General features: G+C 40.1%; 1 protein-coding gene across 2 annotated transcripts; it reads right to left on the reverse strand.

Annotated features, from left to right (window-relative positions):
* Positions 1–980: 980 nt before the first annotated feature.
* On the reverse strand, positions 981–9944 carry Tefm (transcription elongation factor, mitochondrial). Of its 2 annotated transcripts, XM_027924170.2 has the most exons (4): positions 9748–9940; positions 7800–8263; positions 3383–3532; positions 981–1537 (listed from the first exon to the last, which is right to left on the reverse strand). In XM_027924170.2, exons 1-4 carry the CDS (start codon positions 9776–9778, stop codon positions 1091–1093), a joined length of 1092 nt encoding a protein of 363 aa, XP_027779971.1. In that variant the 5' UTR covers positions 9779–9940; the 3' UTR covers positions 981–1090. The 2 variants fall into 2 exon arrangements, with proteins under 2 accessions (XP_027779971.1, XP_027779972.1); XM_027924171.2 differs by lacking the exon at positions 3383–3532 and having other exon boundaries at positions 9748–9944.
* Between the last annotated feature and the right edge of the window lie 6190 nt (positions 9945–16134).

Consider the following 16134-nt stretch of genomic DNA (forward strand, 5'->3'; position numbering starts at 1 on the left):
ACTTTTGTGATAAAAGTAATCAAATTTTGATGACTTTTCAATACTTTGCATATTATCCTATGAATGTCTAAAGCTGACGTTTTCACTTATACTTATTTCCAGAAACATGTGGGAGAAGAATGCCACATTTGTGGCATGAACAACTGTGTACATTGTAAAACTATTTGCTAGTAGAAAACAGCGTCAAGGGTGATGATTTGAAAGAAGAGAGACTGATTTTAGTGAGTCACGTTTAGTTTATGTGCCTACATTTCTAAGGGGAGATGTGTAAGTACATAATCACAAACATAAATGTGGAGACTTACATGTGACTGGCAAGAGTATACACGACTCCAGGCTGCTGGAGGTGCTGATGAGGCAGGACTTCTACTTCTTGCTTTATTTATTTATACACATACTTTTAATTATTTGAAATTTTTTCCCAAGAAGCATATTTCACTTTTTATCCCCCAGTATTAGGGATTAAACCCAAGGGTGCTTTACCACTAAGCTACATCCCCAACCTCTTGTTTTGAGATAGGGTTTCACTAAGTTAGGTCAGATAGGCTGGCCTTGAACTTGCAGTCTTCCTGCCTTACCCTCTCAATTAGCAGAATTATAGCTGCATACCACTGTGCCTGGCTGGGTTATTACATCTGAGCTGATTAAAACTGCAGACAGTATGCCAAACCATATTTTTCCTAGAGAATGAGGAGTCTAAAAATTTTGTTGTCAGTTGTCTTAAGCTTTATTCTCATAAGTCACCCATAAGAACTAATTTTTCTCTATTTTTTAACAACATAATAATGCAAATCCTCAATATAGATGGTATCTACTTGATAAAAGCAGAAAACTTTGTTTTTCTTTTAGCTGGGCAGGGCATTTTATTGACGCCGAATCCCAAAAGGCACAGAATCTCAAAATATTTATTGATCTAGTCTTGGCTTATTATTGTGTATACCATTTCATAGCTGAAAGTCAGACATTAAACATCTAAAACATACTCAAAATGTGTTTTATTCTCCATTAACATGGTTGTTCAGAACAGCTGATTTTATAATTAGAATAAATATATATAGTACAACAGAGCAGGTACATTCATCTCAGAATTCTAAGACTCGGTGTCAAAAACCGCTAACTCATAGAAAGCAATAGCTTGTAACAATGAATCATATAACTCTTCTCTTCTGTGTGAATCAGGTGGGTCAGCAGATGAAAACATTTGTCGATAGTGTACCACTCTGTCTGGTGGAAAGAACACCCGAGGCTTCGCCTTCAGTACAGATTCAGAGAGGAACTGCTTCACTAGTTCTTTCCCACTAGTCCGAGTGTCGCCAATCATCAGTTTAAAGTGCTTCCCAACTGCATTCCGATTCATGCTCAGCACATGATGCTGGCCATCCTGGGTGAAAGTTTTATTTAATAAGGCATACAGCATGGCTTCTATGATGTGAAAATGTAACAGTACAGGAAACAGAGATGAGTTCTGAATGGAAAGTCCTGTTTTTTCCAGAACATAGAAATCTGCTTTAGGCATTTTTGAAATGACTGAAGAAATCTTTATTTAAAAAAAAAAAAAAAAAAGACAAAATAAGTAAGCAGAAATAATTCATTTAGTTTCATATTTAGTCCCATTTCTATCTTCAAATATTCTAATTAGGTAACTTACATAATATTACTGTTGACAATTTTGAAATAAGAGAAAAAGCATTTATGGGTAGTCAAGCTCTGGTCATGATTTTTTCAGGAACAGGCTGAGCTAAGAAAATGTTTAGTTCTCAGTACCAGTTTCTTCATCTGTAAAATAGGCTTCATAATTTCTAAAAACCAATAGGGACTTAATTTTAGACAATTTGCTGGGCAGACACCTGTAATACCAGCTATTCAGAAGGAGGAGGATCAAATTCAAGGCTAGCCTGGCAATTTAGACCCTGTCTCAAGATAAAAAATAAAAAGGTGGGGGTACAGCTAGTGGCAGAACACCCGAGTTTCAATTCCCAGTACCAAAAAAAGACAAAGATTACCCAACTCAGAACTTTTATGAACCATTTAAAATTTTCTATGACAGGGACTGGGGTTGTGGCTCAGCAGTAGAGCGCTCATCTAGCACATATGAGGCCTTGGGTTTGATCCTCAGCACCACATTAAAAAAAATAAAGGTATTACATCCTACAACTAATAAAAATTTTTTCTAGGGCTGGGGATGTGGCTCAAGTGGTAACGCACTTGCCTGGCATACACGGAGCACTGGTTCGATCCTTAGCACCACATAAAAATAAAAAATAAAGATGTTGTGTCCAACAAAAACTGAAAAAATAAATATTTAAAAATTATCTCTCTCCTCTCTTAAAAAAAAAAAAAAAAAATTTATTACGACAGCCAGGTTCGTAGTGCACACCTATAATCCCAGTGGCTCGGGAGGCTTAGGCAGGAGGATCACAAGTTCAAAACCAGCCTCTGCATGGGCTGGGGTTATAATGCAGTGGTAGAGTGCTTGCCTAGCACATGTGAGGCAATGGGTTCAATCCTTAACACTACAGAAGAATAAACAAAGGCCCTGTGCCCATCTACAACTAAAAGTATTAAAAACAAAAAACAGGATCCTGTCTCAAAAAATAAAAAGGGCTGGGATGTGGTTCAGTGTTTAAGCACCTCTGGATTCAATCCTCCAGTATCCAAAAAATAATAATAATCTAGGGCAGAGTATAGGATTTTTTTTTTTTTTTGGGGGGGGGGGGGGTCAGGGATATCAGGGATTGAACTAAGGAGCACTCGACCACTGAGCCACATCCCCAGCCCTATTTTGTGTTTTATTTAGAGACAGGGTCTCACTGAGTTGCTTAGTGCCTCGCTGTTGCTGAGGCTGGCTTTGAACTTGAGATCCTCCTGCTTCAGTCTCCCAAGCTTCTGGGATTACAGGTGTGCCCCAGTGTACCCACCTAGAGCATAGGATTTTAACAACTAACCAAGAATTAATAATCTCTGCAAATGACTGAACAGCAGTTTTCATGTGTATAATCAAGACAGTAATTCCCAACCATTTCAAAAGATTTTGAAGACTTAAATGAAACAAGTGATAGCATTTTGAAAATAAGCTATGAATACAAGATAGTGAAGTTTTTAACATGCAGAATATATAAAGGACACTATATATAGTGTCCTTTATATATTTACTATTGATTTTCTCAATATCTGCCTTTGATACCTAAGACATTTCTTGAACTAATCAAAAGTGACAAAAACAATAGGAGTGGGTAAGTAACAAGTATCACAAAAAAATAACCAATATCATTATTTTATTACATTCTCTTTGGGAGCAGAAGATTAAAAACTACAAAGAAGCCATGCAGGCATACACAAGAAGCTACACAGTAACAGGAACGTGGAGATGCAGCAGCCTTACCTCTTTTAAATAGAGTGATGATGGGTAGGTTCTATTCACTAATTTCCAATAGTCAATTTGCTGCCAGTCCAGCACTGTCAATTTGCGATCAAGGAGAGCCCAGGCAATTCTTTGAGTACCAAAAACAATAGATAAAATACTATTGGCTGCCTAAAAGAAAAGAGCTGATTTAATTATAAGTGTAATAAACTTTTTTTTTTTCTTTTTTGCAGTACCAGGGATTGAACCCAGGGACACTCTACCATATATATATGTAATATATATATATATATTTTTTTTTTTTTTTTAAATGGGAATAAAGTCCACAGCTTTCATTGGATTTTCAATAAAACTCCAGAACTTTTTATATTATTTTGAGACAAGTTCTCACTAAATTTCTGAGGCTGGCCTCAAACTTGGGATCCTCCTATCTCAGCCTCCCAAGTCATTGAGATTACAGGCATATGCCACTATGCCTGGCTCAAGTACAAACTTTTTTTTTTATTATTGAATGTAAACATTTTAACAGATGCAAAACCTGATTTACAACCTCAGAATGCCAAACTAGTTGATGTAATGTAAAATTTATTTAGTAATTAAACTGAGAATTATTAATATGATAGATATTGGGAAACAAGGAACATAACATTTGATTTTAAGAAATAATAAGATTTACATTTCAGAAAAATCACTGACAGCTGTGTGGGAGATGGATGATAGGGGATTAACAAAAGGTAGGGATTTGTGTAAGGAACTATTCTTAATAGTATTAAGAACAAAACATAACGAGGAAGGAAAAGAGTGGGAGAGTCCGTATGGTAGCATATGCCCATAACCCCAGTGGCTCTGGAGGCTCTGACAGGAGGATCTCAAGTTCAAAGCCAGCTCCAGCAAAGGTGAAGTGCTAAGCAACTCAGTGAGACCCTGTCTTAAATAAAACACAAAATAAGGCTGCGGATGTGGCTCAGTGGTCGAGTGCCCCTGAGTTCAATCCCCAGTACCCGCCCCATCCTGCCAAGGAATAGTGGGAATAGAACTGATACTCAACTGGATGGTACTTTTAAGCAAGAAGGTAAGAGGCAGATCAACTAGGAACATGGTAGGAGATGAGGTTGTTTTTTTTCCCACAATGCCTTTATTTTTATGTGGTGCTGAGGATTGAACCTGGGTCCCGCCTGTGCTAGGCAAGCACTCTACCACTGAGCCACAATCCCAGCCCAGAGATGAGGCTTTTTTGTTTTTGTTTCTTTTAATGAGTTTGAGATACCTATAGAGCTTCTAAGACGTATAACAGCTGATTGGCTATATGGATTTAGCTCTGCTGAGTTTAGTTTGGAGATAAAGTACAATGATGTCACCTCACTCCCATAAGACTCATTTACAGAGAGAGACACTACTAATGTGTTCCATAGATACAGGATAAAGAAGAATAGTTTATAATAGTTTATAATGCTACACCCATTTCCCTTTCACTGCTACATAAATCACTGGATAAATATCTGCGAGCAGAATAATTTGGATGCAAAAACATCTACAAAACACAGTCCTGCTTTTGATTCTTTTAGTTTTAGGTTGCATAAACATCACTGAGCCATACTGTGCATAGCATTTCCTTGGGCAACAGATTTTAAGGATTGCGCTACACAATTTTCTCCCTACAAACTGACTTAAAAAACCAAACCCATAAACAAGGTGCAGCCCTACTATAGTCCGAGTATAGTTTTAGCCATGAATTTGGATGAAAATCTTCCTTGAAAAATATGAATGAAATATATTCCACATCAACTGCAGCAGGAGTTCTGTCCTGAGCCTGCAGATATATGTAATGGCATCTGCAAATCCTCTGAAAGCATGTGTGATGTTCTATGTGTGTGTATGTATGTGTATACACACATACACACACACACACACACAATGCTTTTTTTTTTGGGGGGGGGGGGGGATAAGGTCCATAGCTTTCAACATGTTTACCAAACTTATCCATATTGCTGGGTATGGTGGTGCACATCTGTAATCCCAGTGACTTGAGAGGCCAAGGCAGGAGGATTGTTGAGTTTGAAAGCCTCATTGACTCAGTGAAACTTTGTCAAAAAATAAAAAGGGCTGGAGATGCAGCTCAGTGGTTAAGCACCGCCAGGTTCAATCCCCAGTACCAAAAAAAAAAAAAAAAAAAAATTAACTAAAAATATCCATACTCCCCCCAAAACCTGAGAACTACTGTTCCATATAAAAATAATACTTATTATGGGACAAGTGAATATTTTATCAAGCAATGTGACACAGGACCTAAATGCTCCCAAGCTTATTACTTGACTGACATGTCAAGTAACGTGACTACTTATCTTTTTTTTTTTAGTGCTGGGGATTGAACCCAGGGCCTTGTACAAGTGAGTCAAGTACTGTACTAACTGAGCTATAACACCAGCCCCTGAATATTTATCTTTTAACATAACATTGAAAGATTGGCTTTTAGAACAGTTGTTAAAGGTGGCAGTGGGTTGGGCATAGTGGCATACACCTGTAAACCCAGAAACTCAGGAGGCTGCAGCAGGAGAATCACAAATTCAAGGGCAGTCTCAGCAGTTGTGAGGCCATAAGCAACTTAGCAAGACCCTGTCTTGAAAAAAATAAAAAAGGGCTGGGGATGTGGCTCAAGCGGTAGAGCGCTCGCCTGGCATGCATGAGGCCCGGGTTCGATCCTTAGCACCACATACAAACAAAGATGTTGTGTCCGCCGAAAACTAAAAAATAAATATTAAAATTCTCTCTCTTTCTCTTTAAAGAAAAAAAGAAAGAAGAAGTCTGGTGATGTTGCTCAGTGGTTTAGCAACCATGGGTTCAATCTCCAGTACCAAAAACCAAAAAACAAAGTGGTGATGGGGGCAGAAAATAATTTTAAATTTTGCTGGAAAGACTGGTATACTCTTCTAGAATCACTCCTCAGTCATAATTCATATTTATATCTTCTCATTATTTCCAACATGACTCTCAAACAGAGCTGGGTATCTATCTTACAACAGTCCTCTTTTTTTTTTTCTCCTTTTTTTTTTTTTTAACACAAGTAGGAAACGGCTTTATTATTGGCCTCATGTGTGTCACCTAGTGTCCAACGTGGACCCCATGTCCGGAGGAGCTGCCTGCACATGCAGCTGCCCCTCCAGGCCAGAGGCCAGGCCTTCGCCCACATCACCAGGAGGCCAACCCCACACTCCCGCAAGACATGGAGGGAGGGACAAGGCAGGCCCAGCACTGGGCCCTCCATCCCTGGGCCCTCCTCGGGCGGGGTTCCAGGAGGGGCCAGCTGGGCCTGGAAGATCAGTCTCTTTTTTGGTTTTATGATCATTTAAAAAACAGGAAAGACAAACATTCCACAGTCTTTAAAAAATAGGTGTCTCAGGAGAGAACCCAGGGCCCTCACCCTGGTCCCTCGAGGCCCAGCATCCATGTCCCTTGAGGTCTGCAGATCGGCCAGTGTGCACCCAGCCCTCCCACAGTCACTGTCCCAAGTAGGGCCAGTTGAAGGTACTTCCTGACAGCAGCATATCCCGGATCAACGTCTCAATGGGCGTCTTGCCCACCAGGCGCATGAAGAACAGCTGGGAGATGAGGGACGTGGGCACCGCTAGCAAGGCAGGGAGCCGCAGCAGCAGGCGGCCAAAGCGCTGGGGCTGGGACAGGTACTGGGCCCGCACGTACTCCGTGAGGGCCACTTGTGCCTTCTCCTGCAGGCTCTCCACGTGGGCCGGGTCTTCCTTTTTCTTTTTTTGTACAGGGGACCCAATTCCAGACATGCTTAAACACTGAGCCATACTCCCAGACCTTTTATTTTTTGTTTTGAGACAGGGTCTTGCTAAGTTGTTTAGGGCCTCCCTAAATTGCTGAGGGTGGCTTTGTATTTTTAATGCTCCTGTCTAAAATTCTCACTGAGCCACTGGGATTACAGGCTGGCACCACTGCGCCCGGTTTACCACAGTCCTCAATTTTAATATTTACTTTTTAGTTTTCGGCGGACACAACATCTTTGTTTGTATGTGGTGCTGAGGATCGAACCCGGGCCGCACGCATGATAGGCGAGCGCACTACCGCTTGAGCCACATCCCCAGCCCGACAGTCCTCTTAAATAAACCTTGCACAGACCTACTTCTTGACGACTGTTCTATCTATAACGCCCTCCTCTTTCAGCCAGCTTAATTTTCAAAATCCAAATTGAGTTCTTCCAGTAAACTTTCCCCTCCCTTCTCTCACTTGTCAATTTACTGTCTGTACATCTCATGTATGGTGCTCAAATGAGATACTTTGTGTAATAGGTCATCTATTTATATGTCTAGATCCACCAACTAAGCATGAAGAAACTTGTCTTAGTAACCTACCAATACAATGCCCAGAACAGTGCTTTACAAAGTTCTCAAACATTAAGCAGTATAAGAAAATGACATACCTTAAGTCTCTCTCTTTCTATGTCTGGTTTGATGAGCTTTCCCAACAGTCGGTTTTCCTGGAACTTTCTTTTTTTCTTTTCACCCTCTGGATAAAGAATGGAGTTACAAACTTGAACAATAGTTTTAAACTGGAACGAGGGCACATTCATCAAACTCTCCAAATCCTGAAATGGCCCAAACTTTTCTCTGTGTTCTATAATACTGATGGACTTTTTTCCATGAAGCAATTTGAAAGCTTCAAGTTCTTTATTAGATGCTGTATTCAACACATGCAGGATGGAAGCCTGCTGTTCTGAAGAGAAGAGCTTGTCAAGTGCATTTCCAGACTCCTTTGCATTTTCATCATAAAAAGAAACACTGCTGATAGTTTTCTCAGGTGCAGTAGATTTTTTCCGATAGCAGAAATTACGTAGGGTCTGGAACAAGGATAACTCCACTGGAACTGGAAAGGATCTCCATCTCCCTAAAAGGAAAATTAAATAATATAAACCAGATGTCCTACTTCTATATAATGTTAGTTACAAGCTTGACCAGATCCTTTGCAAAGTCACATAGACTCTCCAATAATTTAAGAAATACTTGACTATATTTGCCAAGTGCAGTGACATACCTGGAATCCCAGAAACTTTGGAGGCTGAGGCAAGAGGTCAGAAATTTCAAGGGCAGCCTCAGCAGTTTAGCAAAATCCTCAGTAACTTAGGAAGACCTTGTCTCAAAAATGGGTGGGGATGTAGTTCCGTGATAAAACACCCCTGGGTTCAACCCAAGTACAAAAACAATAATAACAATACACTAATAAGTAAAAAGAAATAATGGGCCATATTAAATTATTACAGAGAATCAACTTTAAAATAGGAAATATACATTTTTTGTTTTGTTTTGGGGAGGGTTGGCATTATGGATTAATCACAGGAACACTTTACCACTGAACTCCATCCTCAGTCCTTTTCACTTTTTGTTTTGAGACAGAGTCTTGCTAAGATTCTGATGCTGGCCTCAAACTTATCCTCCTATCTCAGCCTCTTGAATGACTGGGGTTACGGGCCTGAGCCACTGTGGGCCTGTAGTTTTGTTTCCTTTAGGGCTTTCGTTTTTTTTTAAGTCACAAGAATTGTCTTCTGATTTTTATGGATCAGTCCTAAATTTCACTACCTAGAATTTGTATTTTATGCCCGTCAAAAAGTTGTAGTTAAGGGCTGGGGTCATAAATCATTGGTAGATCGCTGGCCTAGCACTCTTGAGATCCTGGGTTGATCTCCAGCAGCGCTTGGTTTTTACCTAAAATAATCATTTCAACTGATTAACTTTATATATATATATATATATATATATATATATATTTTTTTTTTTTTTTTTTTTTCCATGTGAGGGATCTTTTTTGTAATTGATCTCTCTTTAAGATTTATCTTCACACACAAAAAAAAAGATTTATCTTCACTTCCATTTTCACTGGATTCTCACCTGGTGGAATTAAGAAAATTAAATTTTATGTTTATAAGAAAAGTTTTAGCCAAGTTTAAAGGCGCCATATTAAAGAGCAGTTTTAATTTTCTTCTATAAACTCTTCAAGATTTCTACTATGACTATGTTTTTGCAAGCAAAAGAAACACAATAAATGACTTTGTAAAACCAGGGAAAGTCACTCTGACATCGCAGCCACAGGGAATAAAGCAGCCAGAAGTAAGCAAGTTGCTACTGGAATCTGAATCCACTTGGATTTGATCCCCAGCATGGGCGGGTGGAGGGGGTGGGGCGGCATCAATCCTCCTCTTGGAGCCATGGGCCAGGGAAGCACACAAGCTCCAAGGTTCGGAGACCAGAACCGTCCCGACAGCTCGGCTACAGCTCCAAGCGGACGACCTGGATACGGAACAGGAGAAGACAAACACTCCAAGTTCAGGGGCTAATGGCACATGGGAAAACAACCCTGTATTCTAGGTACCCTACCTCCTGCTTTGAGCAGACAAGACACGCTCATCCTCCAGTCCCACCGCTAGAGGCTTCCTCCACTGACTTCCGGTTCCTGTTTGCTTCGCCACAAAGCGTCCGGCCTGGGCTCCGTGGAAAGATTCCAGCCGAAGTGTCGTTCCGAGACACACCTGGCTTTGCAGTGGGTTGGCCGGTGGCCACACCTGTGTGCGCTCCTCTCAAGGCCTCGGGTGGTCCGCAGACTTACGTTGCTTCCGGGAAATGTTCTTGCCCTGACCTGCCCATAGTAGCTGCAGGACCGAATCTCCGGGAAGGAAACACCTAGGTTAGGTTCATCTGTAGTTCGTTACGGCGGCCCTCTTCGGGGAAAATTTCCTGGGTTGAGTAGAGTCGCATAGATGGAGGAGCTCCAGTTGGCACCCAGCTTGGAGCTTAGTGCCAGGTGGGGATGGGAAAGACAAGAAGTAGAAAGGTGCACCAATAACCATGGCTTCAGGTTGAGCGGGATAACTGAGGGAAGTCCGAATTGTTTCAGAAGCTCAGCGAGGAAAAGAGGGCAGGCAAGATACCAGGGAGGACGAGGAAGGAGGAGATGGCTTTGCCCCTGGGTAAAGTATTCCATTTGGATTGGCTGGAGAAAGTTGAGTGGCGCTCTGTTTTGTTGGTCATCCAAGGCAGGGTGGAGCAGTTGAAGAGCTACCTCAGTCGCTGCTCTTTGATTTTGCAAAGTTAGGTTGGAACTTTTCTAGGAAAAAAAAAAAAAGGCTGTGTATATAGCCAATGTGAGACCGGCTTGAAGTTGAAGAACCTGGGAACATGAAGAACAGTCGGGAAGCTAGACTATCTTCCCAAGGGACAGGGAACAGTAAGGAATTGAATCTGGGAAATGTGAGGAGCCTGGAAAGAAAAGGATTCTTTCTGGAAAATGGGGAGGCTTTAGCCAATTTTGTGAAAAACGGGAAGTCAGGAGGAAGAAAAAGGTAGTGAGTTTGTGTTTTTTGTGGGGCAGCAATAGATTGATTGTCCCTGTGGATATTGTCCAGAAGGCAATGAGGATGTGGGGAATAATAAATATTAATGAGAATTCTAAGAATAGGAATTCTAAGAATCCTGACAGTTTCCGGGGGAAGTTAGGAATCTAACAAGAAATAAAGTTAAGTTTTTGTGCAAAATCCTCCAAATCAGGAGAAAATGATTCCCATTTCACTCCAGAGCTTATGCAACTGAATGAAATATTGTAATTGCATTCTTCAAAAAAGATAAAAGTTGAGCTGAGTTCTGTGGCACACACCTGTAATTCCAGTAGCTCAGGAAGCTAAGGCAGAAGGACCTCAAGTTCAAAGCCAGCCTCAGCAACTTAGCCGAGGCCCTGTTTCCCAAAAAACTTGGGTGTGGGGCTGGAGCTGGGGCTCAGTAGTAGAGCACTTGCCTAGCATATGTGAGGCACTGGGTTGGAAATTAGCACCACATACAAAAATAAATAAAATAGAGGCATAATGTCCATCTACAACTACACCCACTTTAAAAAAAAATTTTTTAAAGGTAAGGGTGCTGGGGATGAGGCTCTGTGGTTGAGCATATTTGGGTTCAATACCTGGTGCCAAAAAAAAGATGAAGTCCTAACCCCTAATATCTCAGAATGTGACTTTGTTTGAAAATAAGGCATTGTAGATGTAAGTAGTTAAAATAAGGTAGGGTCTGGGTGAGTAGCTCAGTGGTCTTATGCTTGCCTAGCATGTACCAGTCACAAATTTCAGTCCCCAGTACCTGATCACACCACGCGAACAAAAAGGTGAAAATGCCAGGCACAGTCACTGCCTATGGTGCCAGCTGCTCCAGAGGCTATAGGAGGATCATTTGAGTCCAAGAGTTTGAGGCCAACCTGGACAACATAGTAATACCCCAGTCTCAAACACAAACAGAAAAACATGAGATGATGCTGGCCTAGGGCAGTGATTTATCCAGTATGACTCTTGTCCTTATAAAAAGATGGCCATGTCAATGTCATGGGGAAGATGGTTGGAATGATAGAACTACATGCCAAGGAAGGCATTCACTGGAAGCTGGGAGAAAGGCATGGAACAGATTCTCCTCAGAACCCTCAGAAGGAAGCAACCCTGCTGACATCTTGATTTCAGACTTCTAGCCTTCTGGACTGTGAGAGAATAAATTTCTCTTGTTTTAAGCCTCCCAATTCATGGTGACTTGTTACAACATCTGGATGAAACTAATTAATAAGGAATCCTGGTTATGCTTTCAGAGATGGAGTAGTTGTCTGGCAAGACACAACTTAACACGCACTTCACAAACTTAGGCAGTTTTTTATCCTAATTAATAAGGAATCCTGGTTATGCTTTCAGAGATGGAGTAGTTGTCTGGCAAGACACAACTTAACACGCACTTCACAAACTTAGGCAGTTTTTTATCCTCTGAACCTCAGCTTCCTCATTTGTAAAATGGAGATAATGATACCTAACTCAAAAGACAGACTGTTTGAAGTATTCACAAGAAACAGGATATAGAGAATCCAATATGTAATAAAAGTTTCAAGAAATGTTAATTTCTCCATGAAGCATCACTTCTTCTTCAGAACTAATGACCTTGAGGAGAAAGGCCCTTTTTCCTCGGAGCATTCATTCAGAATTATACTTTGACCAGACTGGAAGTAGTGCTCATGATTCACTGTAAACCAGAATCAGTGCATTCAAAATGAAAAATCATATCTTCCTTCAGAAAGTAGCTCTTTCTCACTTCCCTGATTCTATTTAAGAAATCACTGGCTTAGTTTAATTAACACAGGTTAATTCTGTATGGGAAAACAATAAAGGTTAATGTTCTATAATATCATGTCCTTGAAGTAGACAAACATTTCTTATCAAGATATAAAAAGCGGGGCTGGGGATGTGGCTCAAGTGGTAGCACGCTCGCCTGGCATGCGTGCGGCCCGGGTTCGATCCTCAGCACCACATACAAACAAAGATGTTGTGTCCACCAAGAACTAATAAATAAATATTTTTTTAAAAAAAGATATAAAAAGCATTAAACTTAAAAGAAAAATGGATAAATTGGATTTAATTAAAGTTATAATGTCTGTTCATTAAAAGACACATTGAGACAATGAAAAGGCAAGTTACAGGGTGAGAGAAGATATTTACAATGCTATAACTGACAACTTGTATCCAGAATATATTGTCAAAATTCTTACAAATTCATATAAGAAAGGTGAGTAGCCCAATTAAAAAGTGGGCAAAGGCTGGGCATGATGGTGCATATCTGTAATCTCAGCAGCTGGGGAGGCTGAGGCAGGAGGATTACAAGTTCAAAGCCAGCTTCAGCAATTTAGTGAGACTGTAAGCAACCTAGTGAGATCTTGTCTCTAAATAAAATATTAAAAAGGGGCTGGGAATGTGTCTCAGTGGTTAAGTGCCCCTTGGTTCAATACCTGGTATCAAAAGAAAAAAAAAATGGTGGGGAAGCAAAGACTTAAATAAATACATCACCTAAGGAGGATATTCAAATGGCCAATAAGCAAATGAATAGATTTTAATTTTACTCATTGTTAGAGAAATGTGAATTAAAAACACATTGTGATACTATTACATACCCACGAGTATAGGTAAAATGAAAAATACAGTATTAATGCATCAAGAGATTGGAGTGTTGGCAAGGATGTGGAACATCTGGAGATCTCATACATGCTGATGAAAGTGTGGGTTGGTACAACCCTTTGGAATACTGGCAATATCTAGTTTCCAATAAAAGCCAAAGATACATATATAACCTGTGGCCTGGCAATCTGATCCCTGGATGTATGTCCAATGTAATGCAATGCAAACACGTTCACTTTAAAATGTGTAACAGGTTGAACTACACATATGAAATTGCCAACATTTAACAGCTGTCAAATAGCAATTTCACAGCCAGGCACGGTGGCACACTTCAGGAGGCTGAGGCAATGGCATTAAGCAACTCAGTGAGACCCTACTCTAAATAAAACTTAAAAAATAGTGCTGGGGATATGGCTCAGTGGTTGAGTGCCTCCAAATTCAATCCTTGGTTACCCCCCCACACACACACACAAAAAATAGCAATTTAACATGATTAAATGAGCGTTCACGCAATTATAAGAGTGTTCATACTGTCTTGTATTAGCCAAAACATGGACTACGTTAATGTCAAATGATTGTTGGTATATTGAGAAATTTCAACTACATCCAGCAACATGATGAATCTCATAAATATAATGTCTGGTTAAAGAATCCACACACTTATATATAAAGTATAGGACCAGGCAAAACTAATCTGATAAAAATCAGTTTACCTCTGGGACTGGTCCCTGAAGAGGGAATGGAGGGGGGAGTCTTATATTCTGTGTATTTTTAAGCTCTGGGTACTATTTAAATGTAAAATCCATCAAGTTGAAGCTTATGATATGTGTCATCCAGGCTTAGTCACAATTACAGTTGTATTTGTTATACTTTAATAAAAGATTACTTGAAAGGTTAATTCTCCAAATTACTTTGAATTAGGTATGTATCATATAAGGTCTGAATGTCGATGTAGTGACACAATCTACTCTATTTAGCCCCCAGAGTCATTTGTGTCTTCAAATGCAGCTAGACTCCCAAGAAAGAGCTGTTGGTTCTTAGATGGATCATTCAGGGACTGGAACACATCATGTATCTCTTTGCCCCATCCCCACCTCTGTGTTATGATATAGAAGAAAAATAATTGATTCTACAAATTCTAGTGTAGTAGAAGTTTGGGTTTTTTTTTTCTGCTTTTATGTTATATTTTATTTTTTTCAATATTGTACAGAATTAATATTGTTAATCAAATGATCAAAAATTTTAAAAACCCTCAGCAATTTAGTGAGGCCCTAAGTGATTTAGTGAGACTCTGTCTCAAAACAAGAAGTAGGGCTGGGGATATAGCTCAGTTGGTAGAGTGCTTGCCTCCCATGTACAAGGCCCTGGGTTCAATCCCCAGCACTACCACAAAAAAAAAAAAAATTCAAAACAAAGAGTAAAAAGAGCTGTGAGTGTGACTCAGCTGTTAAGAGACCCTGGGTTCAATCCCCAGTACCAGGAAAAAAAATTGTTTTAAACCAACATTCACACAACATTCCAGAATCAGAATACTTGGGCTCATGCTCCAACACTGCTACATATTATGTATGTATCTCAGTTTATTGCTATAAGAAAAGTTTTCTCTTTTGCAATTTAAGGCTCAAAGTATCACTCTTAGAAGATTGTTGTGGAAATTAAATTATAGGAATCACTGGTAAACTGTGTTATTCAAGGAGAGATGTTATTAATAAAACAACTGAGTATCTAGATTAAGATGAGTGTGGTTGTCAAAGAAAAGGCCCCAAGAGAAAAATACTCAGATACTTTCTATGACAGTCTCTAATGCAGTTAATTTAGGTATAATAACATAAGGAAAGAGAAGTTGGGGATTTTTTTTCAAAGAGAGGTACTGGGGATTGAACTCAGGGGCACTCAGCCACTGAACCACATCCCCAGCCCTATTTTGTATTTTATTTAGAGACAGAGTCTCACTGAGTTGCTTAGCACCTCGTTAAGTCACTGAGGTTGGCTTTGAACTCTCGATCTTCCTGTCTCAGCCTTCCAAGCAGCTGGGATTACAGGCGTGTGCCACCGCGGCGTGAGAAGTTGGGGATTCTTGAGCCCATTTTTTAAAGTCTGATTCCATTGGAGACCCGCCCCGCTCCCTGTCAATGTTCAAAGTTTTAACAGATGTCACTCCAATCCCTTCACCTATAGCCATGACAAAAACCTGGTTGACTCACTTCTCATTCAGTGTTCCAGAAAAAGGTGTGAATCGTAAACAATCATCTTGTGTCTGCTCAGGATTTATTTTTCTGGTTCCTCAGGTCCCATGACTAGATTTCTCATTTCTCTGACTCTCTGTTGGCCGCCCTGTCTCATTCATAAGCAGGACTGCCTGTCTCTTGATGGTCTAAACTCCACTCAAGTCAACCACTATCTTTTGAAGTTGTGGCAAGATTCACATAAGAAAATCCACCATTTTAACCATTTTAGTGTGCAATTAAGCTGCATTTAGTACATTCACAGTGTTATGCAGCCGTCGCCACTGTCTAGTTTGAGAACATTTCAGCACCTTAACAGGAGACCTCATTCCCATTTAGCAGTAATTCTCTAGTCCCTGACGCATACACATACCCCACCCTGCAAACACTAATTTGCCTTCTGTCTCTGTGAATCAGCCCATCTTGAACATTTTATAGAAATGGAACAATCAACATTATTTTGGGCCCAACACTGGCTAGGCACCAAGGGTACAAGAATGCATAGGACAATCTGCGCTTAAACACTGCTGATTGAGACAAAATAGGTTAAAAAACAAGTGTAGAACAGAGTA

This window comes from Marmota flaviventris, chromosome 17 (assembly GCF_047511675.1).
Source record: "Marmota flaviventris isolate mMarFla1 chromosome 17, mMarFla1.hap1, whole genome shotgun sequence".
Taxonomy (NCBI): Eukaryota; Metazoa; Chordata; class Mammalia; order Rodentia; family Sciuridae; genus Marmota; species Marmota flaviventris.

Bases quoted from the DNA above. Each gene is read 5' to 3' on its own strand.
- Tefm (XM_027924170.2), bottom strand. From the start codon at position 9,778: ATGAGCGTGTCTTGTCTGCTCAAAGCAGGAG. The intron at 3,533-7,799 runs GTATGTCATTTT...CTTTTCTTTTAG, and splicing joins TAGAAAGAGAGAGACTTAAG to GCAGCCAATAGTATTTTATC. The intron at 1,538-3,382 runs GTAAGGCTGCTG...TTTTAAATAAAG, and splicing joins CATCACTCTATTTAAAAGAG to ATTTCTTCAGTCATTTCAAA.